This window comes from Nicotiana tabacum, chromosome 3 (genome assembly GCF_000715075.1).
Source record: "Nicotiana tabacum cultivar K326 chromosome 3, ASM71507v2, whole genome shotgun sequence".
NCBI lineage: Eukaryota > Viridiplantae > Streptophyta > Magnoliopsida > Solanales > Solanaceae > Nicotiana > Nicotiana tabacum.
This window is the reverse complement of record NC_134082.1, coordinates 90,619,100-90,644,276: the sequence shown is the minus strand read 5'-3', so window position 1 is coordinate 90,644,276 and position 25,177 is coordinate 90,619,100. Positions and strand designations below refer to the sequence as shown.

General features: G+C 37.5%; 1 protein-coding gene and 1 pseudogene across 1 annotated transcript; both read right to left on the bottom strand.

The window, feature by feature from the left end:
• Nucleotides 1-234: 234 nt before the first annotated feature.
• On the bottom strand, nt 235-1,011 carry LOC142176626 (uncharacterized). The gene has a single exon (XM_075244684.1). The coding sequence runs from the start codon at nt 1,009-1,011 to the stop codon at nt 235-237; it is 777 nt and encodes a 258-aa protein (XP_075100785.1).
• A 392-nt stretch (nt 1,012-1,403) lies between these two features.
• Nucleotides 1,404-2,877, bottom strand: LOC107760160 (sister chromatid cohesion protein SCC4-like; annotated as a pseudogene).
• Between the last annotated feature and the right edge of the window lie 22,300 nt (nt 2,878-25,177).

Here is a 25,177-nt window from a genome sequence, read left to right as displayed (position 1 = left end):
AAATAGGATTGAAAAACTGTCTCTAAAATTTTATTAATCATAGGGCTTTAAATAGCCAAATAAATAAAGTAATAGACTCCTCCTACAATTAAATTATTAAACTCTTACTATAATTAAAATTCTAAATTTTCTAACAGACTCTTCCTAAAACTAAACAACTAATTATTCTAGAAAACATTAGTAATAACAGATGTCAAATCCAACACTCTTCCTTGCTTATGTTGTTGCTACAGTCTAAAGAAGGTCATCCTCAATTCCTTCTTCTGCTATTAGTGCTTGTGCATGAGCATCTTTGAACTTGCACACTTTTGTAACAAGACCTTTTTGCTTGCAATTTCCACATAATGCATCAGGTCTCCACCAACAAAATTTTTCTAAGTGTGTTTTCTTTTTGCAATATTTGCAATAAGGATAATCGACTTTTTCTTTTTGGTGTTTCGCATAAAAAATACTCTCAGTAATTTTATCTTGTCTGAATGCCCTTCTTTGCTCTTGTGCTTGAAGAGCACTTATTAATTCTGCAACAAAGATAGTAGAGAGATCTTTAGACTCTTTCAGAGCGGAAATTTTGGATTCAAATCTCTCGGGAATTATCACAAGAATTTTTTCAACTATCCTGTTGTCTTTGAAATCCTCGCCAAGCAACCTGATTTTATTGAAAATTAAAGAAATTCGGTCAGAATACTTAGCGATGGTCTCATCATCTTGCATTCTAAGAGATTCAAAATCTCTTTTCAAATTTAAAATCTGATTTTGTCTGCCTCGTTCACTTCCTTGATACTCATGTTTGAGTGTTTCCCAAGCTTCTTTTGCTGTCTCACATGCAATGATTTTAGAGAAGATTAAATCTGCAACTGAATTTTGAATTATAATTTTGGCTTTGTATTTTTTGGTTTTCTCATCTAAATGAGTTTTGATTTGGGCAATGGTAGGATTTGCAGGAAGTGGTTGTATAAGTTTGTCTTCCATTACAACTTCCCTTAGATCATAAGCTTCAAGATAAGATTTCATCTTCACTGACCAAATCTGATAGTTTTCACCAGTGAAAGTTGTGGGGTATTCAAAGAGAGACCGCTGCTTGCCATTGTTAAAATTTGGTCAAAAATCGGTATGGGTAAAAATGTGTATGGTTTAAAAGTGGTTGAAATTGGTTGTTTTTCAGCAAATTCAGAGATCCGTCAAGATCAATCAATGGAGGCTCTTATACCACTGTTATGGATTGTAGAAAATATACAAGCAGCAAGAAAGTTGAAAAATAGGATTGAAAAACTGTCTCTAAAATTTTATTAATCATATGGCTTTAAATAGCCAAATAAATAAAGTAGTAGACTTCTCCTACAACTAAATTATTAAACTCTTACTATAATTAAAATTCTAAATCTTCTAGCAGACTCCTCCTAAAACTAAATAACTAATTATTCTAGAAAACAGTAGCAGTAGCAGATGCAAAATCCACAGTGTTAGTGAGGGCAAGTGCTAAATTCCCCAAAACAGTCGAATATTGTGAAACAAGTTGCAAATTTACCAAAGTATTATGTGTTGTCTGCAAGCCAAACGCAAGTCGATTTCTTCCTTCTTGTAGATTTTGCTGCCTCATCAGCAGAAACCCATGAGCAAGAAGGACACTGGTTTTCTCTCGCACTCCCGCGAAAGAATCCATCACTCCTAAAACTGGTCCGATCATATCAAGGGCCTTTGCTGAGGATTCAGCATCTCCCATGCAGATGTAAGAGATTGCTGCATAAACACAACACATGGCTTGCATTGATTTGTTCTCACTTAGCCTTGAAGCTTCAAGGAAATGACAAATTGCTTCATCATAGCAGCCGACACAATGTGCATACTGTCCTCACTCCTCTAAGCATTTCAATCACACACTCACAAACTTGTAAAAATTGTTGGAAAACGAATATACCAATTTCTCATCTGCATCAATGCCTTTTGCGCTTCAATAAATTCAGAACGTGTAAGATCAACTACTACTTTGTTTTCAAGGAAGTGCATTCGGAGCATCAAATAGACACTAGAAATCCAAATGACAGAGTGTTGCAAATCTACTTCTCTCACTCCATCACTAATCCCAAGCTTTTCTAGCTCCTCTTGAATAGTTTGCAGGCCAGACTGAATCCTCTTTAGGCACTCCTTAAAAAGTCCTTTTGGACGGTTAAAAACAACTACCGTAAGGTCTACCAGCGCATAAATAGCACCTTTAGGTAGCCATTCTCCATCAATAGGAGGTGGCGCCAACTCAAGCTTGTCTTCCCAAGTCCGTCTCACACTTCCAAAGTATATCGGTTCAGAAAATTCTTTGCCATTTCCTGTTAAGTTATTAAGTTGCTCCTCAAGGTGAGCTTGTCTTCCAGAGAGAGCAGATCTGTCTCTGTAATTCAAATCAGAACGAGAAAGACTTTCATTGACTGCATCAAGCTCCTTAGTCAGTTCCTTGATCTGTTGTGTCTTCTGTAGATCACACTTCATGGCAGCATTCAATTTGTCAACATTTTGAGCAGCATTCTTGTAGTCGCATATCCGGAGTAGATAAAATACATGCAACAGCTCATTGTAAAATAGCAAACCAAGGCATTGCTGTCTTTTTTCTGATTCAATAGATTTCCATTTTACATTGCATCTGTTGACAGCATCTTGAACGGAACTTTCATTCTCCCATTGCATGAGGTGCACATGCAAGATTGAAGTTGCAAAAAACATCTAGTACCACCTAGAAGCGAAATAGTGAACACTGTAACTCAGGATAGCACAATTGAGTTGCACAGATTAGGCCGTTTTCCAGCGCGGAGATTGAAGCATGATGATCTCCCTCAATTGTAAGAGCATTTGCTAGCTGAGAATTGAAGTTGCAGTACCATAACCTCCCAGAAAATCTTCAGAAGTAACACAGATACAGTACTTCAAGAACGATTGCTTTTTATTTAAACACTAGTTGGATTAGCCCGGGCTATGCCCGGGCCCAATTACAATATCTTCCTGCATCCTGTACAGTAAGTATGAATAACTCCATATATTGAAAATTCAATACTTTTGATTCCCATCAAATGTAACTTCCCAAATATTAAGTTTGAAACACAAGAAATCAACATCTCAGGAGATTTGATATGATCAGAAATAGTTTAGCACTATAAAGCTATATTCAAAAATTTCACTCTGTTTCAAAATTTATCACCTTTCTATAAAATTACAAGGCTCGATCACAAGATCTGTCGTTAGATGCGAGAGTAATTTTGTTAATAGAATTAACATCGTATATTGATATATACACGGGGATATCTATAAATCATTTAACAAACGATAGGGTTAGTTTATGCCCTTTTCCGTATGTAGTATACGTTTTACATAACAACAACAACAACAACAACAACAACAACAACAACAACAACAACAACAACAACCCAGTAAAATCCCTCTAGTGGGGTAAGACTGTATTGTGGTCCGGGCCCGGCCTGGGACCGCGGGGCCAAACGGGCCGGTTCAAGCGGGCCCGGTCTCTAGTGGTGCATAAGCCCGTAGCGGGCCGGTCCAACCCAAATAGCCCGTGAGCCCGGGATCGTTAAGCCCGGCACCGGCAGGCGGGCCTGGGCCGGTTCAACCGGGCCCAACGGGCCCTAACGGCTAATTTTTTTTTTTAAAAAAGACCAACGGTCAGATTTTTAAAATCTAGCCGTTAGCCATCAAAATTCAACCGTTTGGCACTTTAAAAAATAGTCATTTGGCCCCCAAACTTTGTTTTAACCCCAAACTTTTTATAATTACACTTTTTCCCAATTCTCAACTATAAATACCCCCCCCCCCCCATTCTTTCATTTTTACTCACAAATTCATCAATCTCTCTCAATCTCTCTATAATTTTCTTCTATAATTGCTTACTTTATTATTGCAATTTCGTGAAAAATTGTGAAGTTGGTGAATTGAAGTATTCAACGATATTCAATTTTCAAGAAGTTGTTCGTCAATTCGGTAAACTCGTTCCAACTCTTAAGTTTTAATATTATAGTTTTGTTAGTTTTATTTAGTATAATTATAATTAATATGACATTTTCTTTGAATTTTTTTTTGGTGGTAACGGTAAGGGAAAATCTAAAATTGGTGAATCTAGTAGCTAAGCTACTACTCTTCCCCCGACTCCCCGACCCAGACCTATTACCCGTCCTCCTCCACCTGTTATTCTTGATAGTGATAACCCTTGTTTTCAATTTTCCGATAGTCAATTTTGCCATGATGTTGCACCAGGTCAACAATTAAATGAAGAAGTTATGAATGCTCTTTATCCTAATGAAACTATATTTGAAAATTATGAGGAAAATGATGATTTAGATGAAACGTAACCGGATTTAGATGATACACCTACTAGTCGTGTTAATAACCCAAATGATGCCCCGCTGGCTCTCCTGTAGTAACCCCTACTTTTAATAGACAACCTGCTAAACGGCCTGAAACATCTCTTGTTTGGCACTTTTTTACTCAACTAAGAGAACAAAATAAGGCTAAGTGTAAAACTTGTGGGTCTCAACTAGTTCATAAATTTACTGGAGACCGTAGCGGTACGGGTAGTTTGACTAGACACATATTGAAACACCCTAGAGATAAAGCTAGATTTTTACAAATGAAAGCTGCGCAAGAGGGGACAAGTGTAGATACTACGGTTAACCCTAGTACAAGTTCAAATCTAGTTCAACCGGGAATTAACACTGTTACCGGTGACATTTTATATTATGATCCAAATAAAGATCGTGAAGAATTGACAAAAATGGTTACTGTTATGTGCTTACCCTATAATTTTCCTTCTAACCCTCATTTTGTGCATTATATTAGAAGATTTTTTAATCCTACTTATAAAGGATGGCCTCGCGCAATCTTAAAGAGCGATATTTATAAATATAAACATGAATATGAACAATATTTGCGCTAGTTATTTACTCATATAGATTGTCGCATTGCTATTACTACTGATATTGGTAGAAGTGGTAATGACTGTGATTATCTAACTGTTACAAGTCATTGGATAGATGAGGAGTGGATAATGCAAAAGCGCATTATTGCTTATAAAATAATTAATTCACGCCACACAGGTAAGTTTATTGCTAACATAGTTGCAGATATTTGTAGATATTTTTGCATTAGAGATAAAATTATATCGGTTTCAATGGATAATGCTTCTAGTAACACTAACGCTATAGGCTTGCTTACTACTACACTAAATCCTGCATTTAGTAATATTTTTCATGTTAGATGTATTTGTCATATTTACCATTTAATTGTCGGTGCTGGTATGAAAGTTTTAAATGTAGAAATTGAAAAGGTTAAAATGGCTCTTAATTGACTTTTTTATTCAAACCGTAGAAGTAGACTTAGAGACTATTTAAAAAAATGTGATGAATTTGGCCTTAGAGAAAGAAAGGTTCCTAAACCTTGTCCAAGTAGATGGAATTACATGTATGAAAGTTTAGTTGTTGCATATGAATATAGGAACCCAATAAGCGCAACGTATAATGCTCGTGTAGGTGATGGTGATGATGATGATGATGAGCACCTTACAAATCAAGATTGGAGTAATGTTAAAATGCTTGTAGACTTTTTAGAACAATTTCATATTGCTACAAATGAATTATCTGGCCAATATTATCCTACTACTTCTAACTGTTTAGTTTATATTGCAGCACTTGTAGATTTATTTACTCAATTTTCAGAGGGTGGAGTAATTTATCAAGAAGCTATTAATTCTATGAAAGCTAAGTTTAAAAAATATTTTTTCCCTATCCCCCCCTATTTTTGGTGTTGCTGCATTGTTAAATCCTACAATGAAATTAGGAGGTCCTCACTTTTGGTATTCAAAAATTTATAACGCTTTATCACTTTCAGCTGAGGAATTTGCTACACTTGGAGATGCAAAAGCCTCAATTAAAATAAATGCTCAAACAATTTATAATGCTTATCAACTTGCCTTAGATCAAGCTAGACCAAATGTTCCAACTCCTACTTCGTCTAGTTCGCAAGCATCTAAAAGAACTGCGGGCCTAAAATCCTTTAGTTCTTAGACGGAGTTCAGGGGTTCTCAAGGTGATAATTTTGGTGATAGTTCACAACTAAATGAGCTTCAAGTTTATTTGTTGCAGGGACTTGAATCAGAGAATCCCGATGGCTTCTTCGATGTTTTGGAATGGTGGAAGGACAAACAAAAACACTATCCGGTTCTTTCAAGGATGGCTCAAGATATTTTAAGTATTCAAGCTTCAATAGTGGCATCGGAGAGCGCATTCAGTCAAGCGAGACTTCAAATCAGTGATCATAGAGCGTCTATGAGGGAGAGCTTGGAAAAATCAGTACTCTTTAGAGATTAGATCCGTTCGGAAAGAAGAAATTTTGGACTTGCAGAATCACAACCGGAGATAGATGAAGCTTATGAAGAAATGATAGCGGAACTTGCGTAGGATGCTTCTTCACCCGAAAGCGGTGATGAACAAGCTTCTTTTCCATCACCACCAACGGAAATTCCTCCGGACCTTGAAGGATTTATGAGATTTGTTAGAGATAATACATTGACTAACATGTAACTTGTATTTTGGCACATCTTCCTTAGTTTTTTTCCTTTTAATGGTGGTATTAGTACCTTGTTATGCTCATTCCATTGGGGGGAGGAAGACTAAGAAAGATATTGCCATTCTTTGTTAATGTCGTAATAGTAAAATATATAAGACATTCCCTTGAATATTTCTTTGCAATTTATTTTGTGTTTAAATTTGATATAGTATATATATTATATATCTAATACATATAAACTATATATATATATCTAATACATATAAACTACATACTATATATACTATATATAAGCAATTTATACTAGTATATACATATATAGTTTACAAGAAAGTGCCTTACATAAAAAAAATTAAAAAAAAATAGCCCGGAACGAAAAAAGCCCGTTAGGCCCATTTAGGCCCGCGGGCCCGACCCATTTAGCCCGGGACCATGTGGGCTTAGGACCACTGTGGGCCGGTTTCACACACTGAGACTGTGAAGCCCGGGACCGTTTGGCCCGGGATCACCTCAAACCCAGGCTCGTTTGGCCCGGCCCGGACCTAGACCACAATACAGCCTTATAGTGGGGTCTAGGAAAGGTAGTGTGTACAACCTGTTTGGATGATTGTTAGTTGTTACCTATTATATTTCATCGTATTGTTACTTTAAATATATCATTTGTTTTGATTGTTAATTATTATTGTTTTGTATTGCCAAAAATATCATTACTTAATGATGAAATCAATTTGGTGTGCTCGCATCCTTACCTTATTTTTTCTTCTCATTTCATCCTTAATAATTTTTTGATATTTATGTTTCACCCTCTATCCTATTTTAATAATACGTCTATCTCGTATCATTTTTTAATTAATAATATTATAATGTATCCTTCAAACTGCAGGTGTATGATATTATAAAATGATTAAAAACGATATAATCTATCCAAATTGTAATCGTCGAAACAATACAGTATAATACATACAATAGAATACGATATACACCATAAAATGTTGAATAACAATAATCCAAAAAATATAACAAAAGTTGCAATTTAAACGCACGCATACCCGCTTTGCATGCATAAGTTACTCATTTCAGGAAAGTTTAATTATTAAAAATCTCTGTTTTTTTTCTTGTAAAGGGACATAAGTTTTCTTTTATTTGCACATTATTATTTTCCATCTATGCTCACGGTATCATCATATATTTAATATGGACAAATAAAATACTCCAATGATATCTTCCTATGCACTGCTAATTAGTTTTAATTAGTTTCATCGAGCCTTTCGTCTTTTCTTCAATTCATCGTACATTTTTTATTTTCCAAAATTTAGTTAGTAGAAAGTTTAGTTGACTTGCAATATTTTTAACAAAAATAATAGTCTGCTACAATTTTCATTTGAAATAATTTTGTCATTTTGGTAAAAGAAACTCTCTGTAATAAATTAATTAAATTGAGTTATCTAGTATGCATTTACAAAACATTATTTTTTTATTACAATATAAAACCTGCAAAATCACATTTGTGAAATAGAGTGAGCATGAGAAAGAAAATTTAAATGGGGCCCACTTATTAGAAAAGTTATACATGCACCACTCACGTTAGCCAAAATGTAACCTAAGGGCTGGCAAACTGAGTTCCGCGTATTATGCTGTAAGTGCAATTACAATTTTATCCCCGGACCAGGCAGACATTTTGACCAGCTTATTCTCATTTATAATATAGTAATGATGTATAAAATAATCAAATTTACATGTAATTTCTGTCCGGCTAATGTTGACAGTTACATTTCTCTATATTTTGCTTTGATTACAGCTCTAATCTAACCAAAAAATAGTAAAAAATTTAGGCGATATAAGCAATTATACATATAATCTGATATAAGCAATTACACATATAATCTGATATAAGTCTAAAATATGAAATGTATGGAATACCACCTATTTGTTGATAAAGAAGATTCTTAATTTTGTTATATCGTTCGTGGCTGTCCACAGAGTTGAGAAATCTCCAATGATAATCTTCATTTATTTGTTTTCAGCGTGAAGTTAGCCTATGTGGCTTTCTTGGTGCAAGAGAAGGATAGACAAAAGGTAATTTTTTTTTTTTTTTTGAAAGCCAACGCTTGAACTTTATTTAAAAGGCAAGCATTTTAATATACACAACCCTTCTGAACAATTTTCTCCTTTTTTCATTTAAATATTATTATTATTGTTATTATTATATTTTTCTTAAAAAAGTAATTAGTTGGATAATTAAATTTTTAAGAAGGGTAAATAGGCTCGCCAAAAAAAATGTTGTATGACTTGTGTTTGTTCGAAGCATAAAAAAACAAAAATTAAAATTTAACAGTAATCTGAAAAGTTTCTTTGTACTTATGATTGTCTCCTTTCATAATTTAACTATTTTAAAATATACAAATATAAATTTAATATTAATTCTAAACAACTTATTTGAGAAGTGTATTTTACTAAGAGTTGTGTTGTTTCATAAATTAACTAACTTTTTATAGTCAAAATTTTGGTAATTAATTTTGTAATTTAACTTTTAACTTAAGGCCTTCCCACTTTTAATATATACTAGTTTCTCCTAACGTGGGATTGCACGTGTATGTTAAGTTATGTAATATACATCTGTGTAATAATATCAATTTTATTAAAGTGAAGTTTCTGAATAAATAATTATACATGAAATAATAAAGCTTAAGTGACTGACTAATAAGGATCATTATAGTCAGTTAATCCTACGAAGATAAACAAGCAAAGTACAATTAAATATAAATGAACAAAGATAAGCATCACAATTAGACACCCATTGTATATTACTCCCATTAACGCATTCAAAGACAGATGGCTCTACATATATAATTAGTGTAAATGTTGTAAGAAATATTTTCCAAAAAATGAAGTTCCTAATTGAACTTATAAGACTATGGTAATAAATAGTTATGTACTTAAGCTACGTCTACACCTCATATAAATTGGATCGTATTATCATTTGCTTCTAAATAACATAAACGGGCTCAAGAACATAAACTCTAGGAAAAATATTCCCTCAAGACATCAACAACAGTAACATATTCATGGCTATGCGCTCTAATTTCTTTTCACTTCTTTAATTACCATTGTCTTCTCCTCAATGCTTTTTCTTCTCATCGTTTATTAATTAGTTCTCTTTTTCTCCGTTTTAGATAAATAGGAAGCCTTCTCAACTATTTAATTGGTTCTTTTACCCCTTGACAGCAATTAGTAATAATGATCCTCAACGTGTTCACAAATTTAAGAATTCTTCCAAAATATTTCATCTTTCTCTTGTAGTTAAATGAAATAGGAGAAAATCTTTCCTGATTTTCTCCCATTAAACTATGGTTGATTTCTTCTTCCTCTTCTTCAATGTGAAATATTTCTTTTAATAATATGCAATTTGTCACGTAAGAATCATCTTTCTACCACATTATACAAAATTTTAACCTCAAGTCCTCCTTCCCCATGAACACAAAAATAAACTTAGTTTTCTTGATTCAGAATTACCAAGGCAACTACTTAAACCTGTAATGAAAAAAGGAATACGATAATTTCTAAAAAAACCTAGAGATTAATATGTGTGAAGGTTAATAGATGAATTGCAAAAATATATTCAGCAATATGCATATATTAGAAATGAAGTTCATCTGAAGAAGTAAACAAAAAAAACTCAATTGGATACTTGAAAATAGAATAAGTCATACATGGCAAATGACACGAACAAATTTTAGGAATATGAAATAAAAAAAAGTTTATGTATGCCGTTGCCAAAGAGAAATAATAAAGCTTAATGACTTGAAAATAAAAGAATCAGTCTATATATGAAAATAAATATGGTTCTAAAGTACTTTAAAATATGATTAGCATTATAAAGTTAGAACCACAAAAACTACTCAATTGAGATGCTTTACAAAGTTGTGTGTATCTAATTGTACAAAACCGAAGAGTCCAAATTTTTGATATTTTAAGTTTTAACTCATCTCTATTGGCAATGCATAATACTAAAAGCAACTATATATCTTCTCCTAAAATAACTTTAAACTGCAAACCCTTCAAATGATATGGGTGTTATATGGGGTTTAACATCGAAATAAACTATCTGATTCTCTTGCACTGCTCAGGTGCTATAGGTCAGTTTTATTTGGCTAATTCCTTAATGATGGAGAATCACAACTTATATTCACATCAATTGGCTAAAAGTATCAAACAGACTTTATTATGCAGCTATGGTATGTATTTCTTAAAAATGCAATAATAGTTATTTTAGTTTATCAGAGAATATGTAATCTCCAGTTTATTATTTGAATAGATAGATGGATGTAATTAGTAGCAGTGTTCAAGTGTCGAGATATCAAACACGGTATTATCCCAAGTCTCAGAATACGACCCCATTCAATAACATAAATCTCTTCAACCACTAAATTAAATAAAGTAATTGCTAACACTCCATTCAAATATTCAATACACAATTTCCGAGGAGCTATCTTAAGAAATTTAGATATCAAGAATCGATTCTACGTAAAAAATACCAGAAAACATATGTATCATCCCATCCATCATAAAATTATCCACCTAATAAGTTTGGTGAAACATAAGAGGCCAAAGCAACGTTAGAAGCAGGGGCTCATCAACAGACTATGAAGGTTTGCGTTTATTTATAGACTGAAGGTTTGTGACCGTTAACGATTGTGTATGAAGCGTTGTGTTGGTTTGTAGCCGTTAGATTTTTGTTTATAAGGTAATTAGGTTTTAATAAGTCAATAGGGTATTTAAGTAAATAATAGGGATAATATAATAATTTAACTTTTAAGTTAAAAGCTTCTTGTTTTTAATAGATTTTATATATATATATATTCATCTTTTTACAAATCTAAAAATAAACTTGTTGGATGGAAAGTTTCTGCAAAACCTAATAATTTTTGACATTGTTCTAATAAATTACAATGAAACACAAAAAAGGAGAATAATAGTTTATTCATTAAAAGTCAATATCCAAAAAAAACTACTCAAAATTATTTTCAAGGTACTCATGACATATGCAATACCAATAAATTATCTTTATTAAGCACATTTGAATCCCCTTGTGAAATAAAGATATCTTAAAATCTTCATTTTTGTAACGATCCGCCTGGTCGTTTTATTTTCTAGAATCCCGTTCCCTTAAATAAGACTCCCCTTATGTACTTTTACTAATTTATGACTTGCGGGGATGGTTAGTTCGTGATTTGGAAGGGTTCAGATTGATATCAGAACACTTGGTTCCTTAAGGTTGGTAAAAATGGCTAAGTTTGACCCTGGTCAACGTTTTGAGTAAACTACCTCGGAATCAGGATTTGAAAATTCCAACAGGTTCCTATGATGATTTCGGACTTGGGTGTATGTTCAAATCGGGTTTTGGATAACTCGGGAGCGTTTCGACGCATAATAGTGAAAGTTGGCTCTTTGAATGTTTTAAAGTTCTTTAAATTTGGATTGGAGTAGATTTTGGTGTTATCGAGGCTTAATTAAGATTCTGAGCCTAGGAATAGTTCCATATGGTGATTTAAGACTTGCACGCAAAATTTGGTGTCATTCCGAGTAGTTTAAGTATGTTTCAGCACGTTTGGAGTAGTTCTTAAGTTTATTCAATTTGGTTTGGGGTGTAATTCTTAGCTTTGTTGATGTTTTATGCATTTAGCGGGTGCTAGAGAGTCCGTTTTATGATTTTAAACTTGTTGGTATGTTCGGACGGAGTCTTGGCGGCCCCAGGTGTTAATCAGATGAGGCTCGGACCAAGTTGAAACTTGGGAGCAACAGCTGAAACTCCCTGCTTCTGGTGTAATCGCACCTGCGCCTGGCCAGTGGTCAGCAGAAGCGGAGAAGCCTTCGCAAAAGTAGGACCGCAGAAGCGGGATCTCGTCTGCAGAAGCAAAGCCAAGCAACCTGGGCTAGGACCGCACTTGCCATGACTTTTCGCAAGTGCGGCCCGAAGTCCGCAGAAGCGAAAATCGCTGGAGGCAGAACCTCATTTAATACGAGACTTAGGCATTTTCTGCATATTTCATTCCTTGGGCGATTTTTGGAGCTCTTAGAGAGGGGTTTTCACCTAAAACTTTGAGGTAAGTAAATTCTACACAATGTGATTTAAATACATAGATTATGGGTATATTGAACATGAAAATTTGTGAAATTATGGGTTTAGATGAAAAACCTAGATTTTTGATAAAAATAAGATTTAACCACGAAAATGATTATGAAATTTAGTGAAAATCATATATTTGAGTTCGTGAGATTATGGGTAACAACTTTCTGAAAATATTTCCGGAATCCAGGCATGTGAGCCCATGGGTGAATTTAGGAATCATTTAATTAGGTTTGGAAAATCACTTTAATTGTTAGGATATGAGATTTTGAACATGTATTGATTATTTTATATAACATTTGACTAGTTTCGAGTCGTTTGGTACTAAGTTGAGGGTTTAAAGCATAATTTTGGACCGGAAAGTAAACTTTCAGACGAGGTAAGTCTATTTTCTAACCTTGTAAGAGGGAATTAACCCCATAGGTGAATTGAAATAATATGTACTTCTATTTGTGGGAGCTACGTATGTACGAGGTGACGAGAGTCCGTGCGTAGCTATTAAGTATGCTTCTGTCCAAGTAGTTTAGGACCCAAATCATATTATACTTGCGATGTTTGCACCCTACTTGTTATTTAAGTGCTTAAATCATATTGGAACTTGATAAAAGAAATTGTAAAAGATCAAATTTCATTTACTTGAGTTTTAGACGGGTTATTTGATCGTTAATAAGAAATTGGTGCTTCTTTGAATATTAACCTCTTAATAAATCTTTGAATCGGGTGTTTATAAAGTATCTTCTATTCTTGTGGAGCGGGCTAAACACCTCGGTAGTAGAATAGATGCATCTATGGTTCGTGCCGTTCGACCCTCGGCAGTGCATATTTTATATATTTGTATTTGGATCGGCCTGTACTCAGCATAATTCGTGCATAATAATACTTGGAGCCCAATTATAATGGATATTGTTTTATTGGCTTGCGAGGTTAAATTGTTAAATGATGGAAATTGAATTGGGATTTACTATTAGTGAAAGAATTGTTTATTCATTTCTTGTTATTGAGTTTTCAACTCCATTTATGTAGCACATGCTTAATTATAATCTCGGTATTTTATTGTTAGCCTATAGTAAGTGTCAAAGTTGACCCCTCGTCACTACTTCTTCAAGGTTATACTAGATACTTACTGGGTACATGTTGTTTATGTACTCACGCTACACTTCTGCACTATCCGTGCAGGATTTCAGGCAGGTGCATCTGGTTATCATCCCGGTGCACACTCCTGACTACCTAGAGACTTTGCGGTGAGTTGCCTTCTGAGCCCTTTTTGCAGCATCTGAAGTCTTTCTTTTGATTTTATTTTCTGTCTATTTCACTTTAGACAGTAGTGTAGTATTTTTTTTATATATTCTACTAGTAGCTCATACACTTGTGACACTAGGTCTTAGAGATTATGCTAGTATACACATGACGATTTTTTGTTACTTACTCATTTGATTTTCTCTTAAAAATTTTTTATCTATCATTTTATTAAATTCTCACTTCTTATTTATTTACTAATTAAAAATCAACTATTTCTAAATTGTTAACAATCAGGTGGTTCTGTTGGCTTGCCTAGTGGTAACATTGGGCACCATCACGACCTATAGGAGAAATTGGGTCGTGACAACATGGTATCAAAGCAATAGGTTCATTTAGGGCTCACAAGTTATGAACAAGCCTAATAGAGTCTTGCGGATCGGTGCGAAGACGTTTGTACCTATCTTCGAGAAGCTATAGGGTGTTAGGAAACTACTCTTTCTTCATCTCCTATCGTGTAGTTGATGTTATACTAAGTATCTTTCTCTTATCCTCTCACAGATGGTGAGAACGCGCACATCAGATGTTTCAAACCCAGGAAGAGCTTCTTCCCCCTGTTGTTAGAGGCTGAGGTAGAGGCCGGAGGAGGGCACGAACCTAAGGTATGGGACGAGGGCGTCCCAGAGGTTCTCTAGCTATGCCACCAGTGTATCCAGTAGAGGATCCTATTATTAAGGAGCAGGGAAAGGTTCCTGCAACAGAGCCAGCCCCGGTAGATTTCATGTCGGCACCGGGCTTTCAGCAGGTCATGGGCCGTATGCTGCGGTTCATGGACACCATGACTCAGGCTGGTTTATTTCTAGTAAACCCCAGCTACTCAAGCTCCTAGGCCTACAGCTGCTGTATAACATACCCCGGGCACACTACCTATGGCGGAGCCCAGCTAGTGGCAGGAGCCGTACTTAAGCCCTGACCAACTGCGACCGGCGAGCCGCAGAAGCTATTGGAAAGATGGACCAGGCTACACCCTCCTGTTTTTGTGAGGTGAGCGATATGAGGATCCCCAGGACTTCATTGATCGTTGCAGGGACAGACTGCATAACATGAGTATATTAGAGTCCCACGGGGTGGATTTTACTACTTTTCAGCTGGAGAGTAAGGCCCGTAGATGGTAGCAATCTTATCTTATTAGCAGGCCAGCAGGTTCTCCTCTCATGACTCGAGACCAGTTCATACATACCTTTCTGTATAGGTATATTCCACCCTCTCAGAGGGAAGAGTTGCGGTTTCATTTTGAGCAGCTCCAACACGGTCAAATGTTAGTGACCGACTATGAGGTGAGGTTTTCTGAGTTATCTCGCCATGCACTTATGATACTTTCTACTGATGTGGAGAGAGTATAGAGGTTTGTTGTAGGGTTGCACTACGGTATTCAGGCCACTATGGCCCGAGAGGTTGAGCTGGGAACTTCTTATTAGATAGTTATGGCGTTAGCTCGAAGGATCGAGGGTGTTCGTCAGTGGGGCCAAGAGCAGATGCCATAGGACAAGTGGTTCTATTATTCTGGAGGGTTCAGTGGTGGTCCGCTTGGGGGCAAATGTTAGTTTGGGAGAGGTCGGGCTAGCAGGCCAACATATCCAGCACTGCCGCCTCCTCGGGGTGCTCCACTGCGACCCTAATTTAGCGCTATGCCAAAGAGATCCTATCGCCCACCACCTACTCAGGGCTCCTCCTTTGGGTATTTAGGCCACCAGGGTCAGACTTCAGGTCAGCGGTCCACCATATTGAGAGGTTGTTTCGAGTGTGGGGATCTCACCCATGTGTGGAGGTTCTTCTCTGGGCTTTGGGGCAAGGCAGTACAGTAGATTCATCAGCCCATGATTATAGCACTAGCTGTCCGGTTGCCCAGAGGCGGAGGGCGGACTAGTAGGGGCCATCCTAGAAGTGGAGGCCAGGCAGGTGGAGGCTAGCTAGCTACATGCCAGTCAGATGGGCTATCCAGTTGGTGCTCCAACTAGGTTCTATGCTTTTCTGGCTAGACCAGATGTAGTGGCCTTAGATGCTATGATCACAAGTATTATTTTTCTTTGGTAGGGATGCTTCGGTATCATTTGATCCTGGGTTTACCTATTCATATGTGTCATCTCTGTTTGCTCATTTCCTCTATGTTCCTCATGAGTCCTTGGGCACTCTTGTTTATATGTCCACTTCTGTGGGCGATTCTGTTGTTGTAGATTGGATCTATCGATCCTATCTTGTCACATTATATGGTTTTGAGACTAGAACGGATCTTTTGTTGCTTGATATGACCACATTTGAGGTCATCCTTGGCATGGACTGGTTATTTCCATACCACGCCATCCTTGATTGCCATGCCAAGATTGTTACCTTGGTGATGCCATAGTTTCCTAGATTGGAGTGGAAGGGGTCGTTTGTCAGTGCATCTATCTGGGTTATCTCTTTTCTAAAGGCTCGACATATGGTCGAGAAGGGTTGTTTAGCTTATCTAGCTTATGTTCGCGACACTGCAAAGGTTCTGGTGAATGATTCAGTGTCCGTAGTCTGGGAGTTCTCCAATGTGTTTCATTTGATCTTCCAGGCATGCCACCAGATCATGATATCAATTTCTGTATTAACTTGGCTCCTATTACCCAACCTATATCTATCCCACTGTACCACATGGCTCTGAAAGAGTTGAAGGAATAAAAGGAACAACTCGAGGAGTTGCTAGCAAAGAGGTTTGTCAGACTAAGTGTATCGTCTTGGGGTGCACTTGTGTTATTTGTGAAGGCGAAAGATGGGACTATGCGGATGTGAATTGATTACCACCAGTTGAACAAAGTTACTATTAAGAACAAGTACCCGTTTCCGCGTATTGATGATTTGTTTGACCAGTTGTAGGGTGCTAGGGTGTTCTCTAAGATCAACTCAAGATCGGGGTACCATCAGTTGAAGATTCGGGATTCGAATGTTCCAAAGACTGCTTTCCAGACTAGATATGGCCATTATGAGTTTCTAGTGATGTCCTTCGGCTTGACTAATGCCCTAACAACGTTTATGGATTTGATGAACAGGGTGTTCAGGCAATATAATGATTTATTTGTTATTGTCTTCATTGATGACATTTTGATCTACTCACATAGTATGTAGAAGCACGGGCAGCAGTTGAGAGTGGTGCTTTAGACCTTGCAGGAATAGAAACTATATGCTAAATTCTCCAAGTATGAGTTTTGGCTAGATTATGTAGCATTCTTGAGGCATGTTGTATCAGGCGAGGGTATTAAGGTGGATTCCAAGAAGATTGAGGTAGTCCAGAGTTGGCCTCGTCCCACTATGGCGATAGGGATAAAGGGCTTCTTGGGGTTAGCAGGTTATTATCGTTGATTAGTGGAGGGCTTCTCATCTATTGCATAACCTTTGACTAGGTTGACCCAGAAGGGTGCTCCGTTCCGTTGGTCTTTCAGAAGCTTAAGACAGCTTTGACTATGGAACCCATTCTAGTGTTGCCTTCCGATTCGGGGCTGTATATTGTGTATTGCGACGCTTCATGCATCATTTTGGGTTGTGTATTGATGCAGGAGGTGAGAGTTATTGCATATGCTTCACGTCAGTTGAAGATCTATGAGAAGAATTACCTTGTGCATGATTTAGAGTTTAGCCGCGATCGTTCATGCTCTTAAGATCTGGAGGCATTATATTTTTGGGGTCTCCTATGAGGTTTACATTGATCATCCCAGCTTGCAACATTTGTTCAAGCACACGGATCTCAATTTGAGGAAGCGTAGGTGGCTTGAGTTACTAAAGGACTATGATATTACCATTCATTATCATCCGGGCAAGGCGAATGTAGTCGCAGATGCCTTGTGCAGAAAGGTGGAGAGCATGGGTATCTTGGAATTCATTTGGGCAGAGGAGATGCCATTAGCTTTGGACATTTTGTCCTTGGCTAACAGACTTGTGAGGTTGGACATTTCAGAGCCCACCTGAGTTTTTGCATGTGTCGTTGCCCAGTCTTCACTATTGAAGTAGATCAAGGCTCGACAGTTTGATGATCTGCACTTGTTGCTTCTCAGATGACAGTACTACAGGGTGGTGCCAAGGAGGTTACTATCGGTGATGATGGTGTTCTATGACACCAGGGTCGCTAATGTGTTCCTAATGCCGATGGCTTGAGGGAGCGGATTCTAGAGGAGGCATACATTTCTCGGTATTCTATTCATCTAGGTACTACGAATATGTATCGTGACCTGAGGCAACATTATTGGTGGCGACAAATGAAAAAGGACATAGTTGAGTATGTATCTAGGTGCCTAAATTGCCAGCAGGTTAAGTACAAGCACCAAAGTCCAGGTGGCCTACTCCAGCAGATGATTATACCTGATTTGAAGTGGAAGCGCATTACTATGGATTTCATAGTTGGGTTGCTGCGGACCTTGCGAAAGTTTGATGTAGTTTGGGTTATTGTCAATAGGTTGACCAAGTCGGCACACTTCATTCCAGTTATGACAACATATTCTTCAGAGAGGTTGGCACAGATTTACATCCAGGAGATTGTTCAGTTGCATGGTGTGCCTATTTTTATTATTTTAGACAGGGGCCCTCAGTTTACTTCACATTTCTGAGAGCAGCACAGAGTGAGTTGGGAACCCGTGTAGAATTCAGCATGGCCTTTCATCCGCAAATCGATGGGCAGTCGGAGCTGATAGTTTAGATCTTGGAGGATATGCTCAGAGCATGTGTGATTGACTTCAGAGGGCAGTGGGATCGATTCTTGCCTTTGGCCGAGTTTTCTTATGACAACAGTAATCAGTTTAGCATCGAGATTGCTCCATTTGAGGCTTTATGTGGTCGGCGATGTCGTTCTCCCATCGGATGATTTGAACCCGACGAGGCTAAGTTATATGGCACTAATTTGGTGAAGGATGCCTTGGAAAAGTTATAGTTGATTCAGGAGCGACTCCGTACAGCACAATCCAGACAGAAGAGTTACGCAAATCATAAGGCGCGTGATTTATCATTTATGGTAGACGAGAAATTTCTCTTGAAATTCTCGCCGATGAAGGGGATCATGAGGTTTGGGAAGAAGGGAAAGTTGAGCCCAAGGTTTATAGGTCCATTTGAGGTATTGAGACGAGTTGGGGAGGTTGCTTATGAGCTTTATTTTCCTCCTTGTCTATCGGGAGTTCATTCGATTTTCCACGTGTCTATGCTCCGAAGGTATCATACCGACAGGTTGCATGTGTTAGACTTCAGCACGGTTCAGGTAGATGAGATCTTGGGTTATAAGGAGGATCTAGTTGCCATTGTGGACAGGCAGGTTCGCCAGTTGAGGTCCAAGAAGTTTTCTGCGGTAAAAGTTCAGTGGAGGGGCCAACCAGTTGAGAAGGCGACTTGGGAGGCCTAGGAGGACATGCAGAGCAGATATCCACACTTATTCAGCACTCCATGTACGATTCTAGACCCGTTCGAGGACGAACGTTTGTTTTAGAGGTGGAGAATGTAATGACCCGACCGGTCGTTTTGCTTTTTAGAACACGTTTCCCCTAAATAAGACTCTCCATATGTGCTTTTACTATTTTATGACTTGCGAGGATGGTTAGTTTGATATTTGGAAGAGTTCGGGTTGAAATCGGAACACTTGTTTCCTTAAGGTTGGCAAAAGGGCTAAGTTTGACCCTGGTCAACGTTTTGAGTAAACGACCTCAGAATTGGTATTTGACGGTTCCAATAGGTTCGTACGATAATTTTGGACTTGGACGTATGTTCAGATCAGGTTTTGGATGATCTAGGAGCATTTCATTGCTTAATAGTGAAAGTTGGCTCTTTGAAGGTTTTAAAGTTCTTTAAATTTGGTTTAGAGTAGGTTTTAGTGTTATCGAGGTCCAATTGGGATTCTGACCCTAGGAATAGTTTCGTATGGTGATTTAAGACTTGCACGCAAAATTTGGTGTCATTCCGAGTAGTTTAATTATGTTTCGGCACGTTCGGAGTATGTTTTAAGAACTTAAAGTTCTTAAGTTGATTCAATTTGGTTTGGGGTCTGATTCTTAGTTTTATTGATGTTTTATGCATTCCGAGGGTGCGAGCGAGTCCATTTTATGACTTCAGGATCCCCGGGGGCCTCGGGGTCTCCGGGGGCCTCGGGAGTTAATCTAACACGGCTCAGACCAAGTTGGAACTTGGGAGCAACAGCTGAAGCTCCTAGCTTCTGGTGCAATTGCACCTGTGCTTGGCCAGCCGTAGGTGCGAGCCCGGAGGTGCTAGCTCTTGGTCGCAAAATCGGCTTTGGACATTTAGCCAGTGGCCTACAAAAGTGAAGAAGCCTCCGCATAAGTGGGACCAAAGAAGCGGGATCCCGTCAGCAAAAATGGAGCCAGCCAGCCTGGGCTAGGACCACATTTTGAGGTAGAACCTCATTTAATACGGGACTTTGGCATTTTTAGCTCATTTATATCATTCCTTGGGCGATTTTTGGAGCTCTTAGAGAGGGGTTTTCACCTAAATCTTTGAGGTAAGTAATTTCTACACAATGTGAGATAAACGCATAGGTTATCGGTAGATTTAACATGTACAATTTGTGAAATCATGGGTTTATATGAAAAACCTAGATTTTTGATAAAAATGGGATTTAACCACGAAAATGGTTATGGAATCTAGTGAAAATCATATTTTTGAGTTCGTGAGGTTATGCGTAACAGCTTTCTTCAAATATTTTCGGAATCCAGACACGTGGGGCCGAAGGTGAATTTTAGGAATTCTTCAATTACGGTTGAGAAATCACTTTAATAGTTAGGATATGAACTTTTGAACATGTATTGATTATTTTATATAAAATTTGACAAGTTTCGAGTCGTTTGACACTAAGTTGAGAGTTTAAAGCACAATTTTGGACCGGAAAGTAAGCTTTGATATAAGGTAAAGTGATGAGAGTCCGTGCGTAGCTATTAAGTATGCTTATGTCCGGGTATTTTAGGACCCAAATCATGTTATACTTGCGATGTATGCACCCTACTTGTTAATTTAAGTGCTTAAATCATATTGGAAATTGATAAAGGAGATTGTAAAAGACCGAATTTCATTTACTTGAGTTTTGGACGGGTTACTTGACCGTTAATAAAAAATTGGTGCTTCTTTTAATATTAACCTCTTAATAAATCTTTGAATCGGGTATTTATAAAGTATCTTCTCTTCTTATGGAGCGGGCTGAACGCCTCGGTAGTAGAATAGATTCATCTATGGTTTGTACCATTTGACCCTCGGCCGTGCACAATTTATATATTTGTATTTGGATCGGGCCGTACGACCTCAACATAATTCGTGCGTAATAATACTTGAAGCCCAATTATACTTGATATTATTTCATTGGTCTTGAGAGGTTAAATTGTTAAATGATGGAAATTGAAATGGGATTTACTATTAGTGAAAGAATTATTTATTTATTTCTTGTTATTGAGTTTTCAGCTTCATTTATGTAGCTCGTGCTTAATTATAATCTCGGTATTTTATTGTTAGCCCGTAGTAAGCGTCGAAGTCGACCCCGCGTCACTACTTTTTTGAGGTTAGACTAGATATTTACTGGGTACATATTGTTTATCTACTCATGCTACACTTCTGCACTGCCTTTGCAGGATCTGAGGCAGGTGCATCTGGTCATCATCCCGAGGCGCACTCCTGACTACGTAGAAACTTTGTGGTGAGCTGTCTTCCGAGCCTGTTCTATAGCACCCGGAGCCTTTCTTTTGCTTTTACTTTCTGTCTATTTCACTTCAGACATTAGTGTAGTATTTTTTTTGTATATTCTACTAGTAGCTCATACACTTGTGGCACCAGGTCTTGGTTATTATGCTAGTAGACACATGACGATTTTTGGTTATTTACTCATTTTATTTGCTCATAAAATTTTTTTATCAATCATTTTATTTAATTCTCACGTCTTATTTATTCACTAATTAAAAATAACCTATTCTAAATTGTTAAAAGAAACAATCAGGTGGCTTTTTTTCACGATCCAAAACCAACCATCGTGATGGCGCCTATCGTGGAATTAGGCAACCAATACTCAACCATCTCAACACAGTAAGAGCTTTGAAAATATAAATGGAAGTAATTAATATTTAAGAAAAATCTTTTTCAAACAGAAAAAATTCCGCAGCATAATACAATCTATCCCAAAACCGGGATGTCACCAAGTACATGAGCATCTATACCGGAATACAGTCTACTACAATGTCTAAGGAATAAGAACTAAAATACAAATAAACATAACGAAGGAGAGTCAAGGCATGCTTACGCCATGCAGCTACCTCGATAGTCTTCAAGAGCCTGACACCTCAATCAGTAGCCGCCGTGACCAGGAGCACCTGGATCTACACACGAGGCACATGGTGTAGCATGAGTACAACCAACTTAACAAGTAACAAATCCAACCTTTGGACTGAAAGGTAGTGACGAACTCAACCAGCATAGTTCAATATAGAAATAACAGCGCAGAAACGTAGGCATGCTTTCAACTTCAATAGATAACTCAAAATAGTAAAATAGATCAAATCTGAATATTATGAAGAATATAACTCCTCTACTTGATAGCCTCATGTGCTCACACTTTCAAATGCTCAATCACTCGGTACTGTATACGGCCCATACAACCTAAGGAAAATCCACCCCGAAATATGTACATCACTGACCATCAGTCACCCAGTACCGAGTAGGGCCAATCCAGCCAGTGGAGAATATCCATCTCTAAGTATATAATGCTTCGGACAAGATCCATGTTTAGGGGAGATCCATCCCTCAATAATATCAATTGCGCTCACTGGGGGTGTTTGCAGACTCCGGAGGGGCTCCTTCAGCCCAAACACTATCATAAATCAGTAGAATCACTGCTGATTCCATATCAACAAGACATGTCCACTTTACAGTGCCATGGAATCAACCAGGTCACAATTCTCACGGTGCATGCACACACGCCTATCACTTGGCATGTGCGTCACCTCAATACCAATCATATAACACATAATTCGGGATTTTGAACCCTTATAACTATGTTTGAAAGTGTTACTTACCTCAATCCGAGCAAAAACTCTACTCCCACACGCCTTTGCCTCTCAAATTGGCCTCAAAACGTCTTGAATCTAGCCATAAACAGTACAATACAATCAATATGGGCTAAGGGAATCAATTCTACAAGAAAATACGAAGTTATAACTCAAAAATCCAAAATCGACTCAATCCCGTCCCCCGGACCCACGTCTCAAAATCCAACAAAAATTACAAAATCCGAAATTCCATTCGACCACGAGTCTAACCATACGAAATTTATCAAAATCCGACATCAAATCATCACTAAAAACCCCCAAAATCAACTCTCCCAATCCCTAGCCTCAGACCCCCAAATTTCATTTATAAAACACCAACTACGTGGAAAATCAGCAGGGAAACGTAATTATTGAAGGAAAATGAACACAAGGATCTTACCTCATGAATCTCTTAAAAACATGCTCTTAAAAACCTCCAAATTCCGAGAAAAAAACGTTAGAAATGGCAAAAATTTCGGAAACTTTGTTTATGTAGGTTCTGCCAAGGCATTCCCACACCTGCGGAGCCTGGACTCATACCCGCGTGTTTGCTTTTGCGGAAAAAGGGCGCTTCTGTGAAAACCACTTAGTCCCAGTTGCCTCCGGTCCTGCGACCTCTGATCTGCATCTGCGCTATTGCAGGTGTGGAAAAACAATCACATCTGCGACCTCTGCTTGTCTCCACCCTTCCCGCACCTGCGCTCAACCTGCGGCATTGCACCTACGGCTAATACCCTCACGAGTACGATCATACCTGCAAAAGACCAAACTTAAGCAATTCCTCAACTTCACTCCAAGTCCCTTAACCATCCGAAATAAACCCGAGGCCCCCGGGATCTCAACCAAACATACCAACAAGTCCTAAATATTGATACGAACTTAATAGAGCCTTCAAATCACGCCAAAGGTCAAAAGTTAAAGACCGCCTTTATGGTATCATATTTCTGCCATTTTTTGTTGGAGAAATTGATGTTGCTAAAGTTTTGTGCTTATCAACTTGAAGATCCAACATTTTTTGGTAAAAGTTAGTTGGGTAAGCCACTTTTTGGGCCGTCCATTAGAGTTTAGCAATATTTTAAATTGTAATGACAAAGTAATCACTGACCTGATTAAACACATAATACAACTTCGACAAGTCAGTATTGATATTTGAAGTTTTGACGAGTAGGACTCTAGTAAACTATGTTGCAATTTTAGGATTTGCTAAATTTTAAAATCCAGGAACGATCCCTAATTTTTGAACCTTTACTAGCGTAAAATCCAGGAATAATTCTTGATCTACGAACCTTTACTAGTGCAAAATTCAGCTATGATTCTTGGTTTTTTGAATTTACATAGTACTTTTCTATCTTACTAGTGCAAAATCTAAAATACAGGAACGGTTCTTGATGTTTGAACCTTTCCTAAAGCAAAATCCATGAATGATCCGGTTCTTGAATTCAGATTGTACTTCAACAACTTTGAACCTTTACTAGTGCAAAATCCAAAATTTAGGATAAATTATTATTTTTTAAACCTTTACTAGTGTAAAATCCAAATAATTCCAAGATCGATTCATGGTTTTTGAATTCAGATCCTGTACAGTTAAGTGCAGAAGCGTAGTATGAGTACATAAACAATATGTACCAAGCAAGTATCTAGTCTAACCTCGAAGAAGTAGTAACGAGGGGTCGACTTAACACTTACTATGGTCAATATCAATGATATTTAAGGTTTACGCTAAGCATGGATAGCATGAATATAATGACAGTCTCAGAACAAGGAGAAACCATATGTCAATTTCAGTCATGTCATATAATAATTTACATTTCAAAGCATTTAAACAGAGTAAGTTATGGATGAATTCTACATAAATAATATGCGCACATTATGCCGAGGTCGTACGGCCCGGTCCAACAAAATAATAACTGTGCACTGCCAGAGGGCGAATGGCGCGAACCATAGATGCATCTATTTCTATAGAGGCGATCGGCCCGATCCACAAATAGCAATTATTATCAAGCACACATTGCTCATTTATTGTCAAATAAATTCATATAAGTTCTCAAGTAAGTGCGTACATTCATTTATATTTATTTACAATTCCTAGCATGTCCTAAGTGATCTCAGTAGCTAGCAAAACACAAGCATTTGCAAGTATGGCATGATATGGGTCCTAAACTACCCGAACAATTTCACTTGATTTAAA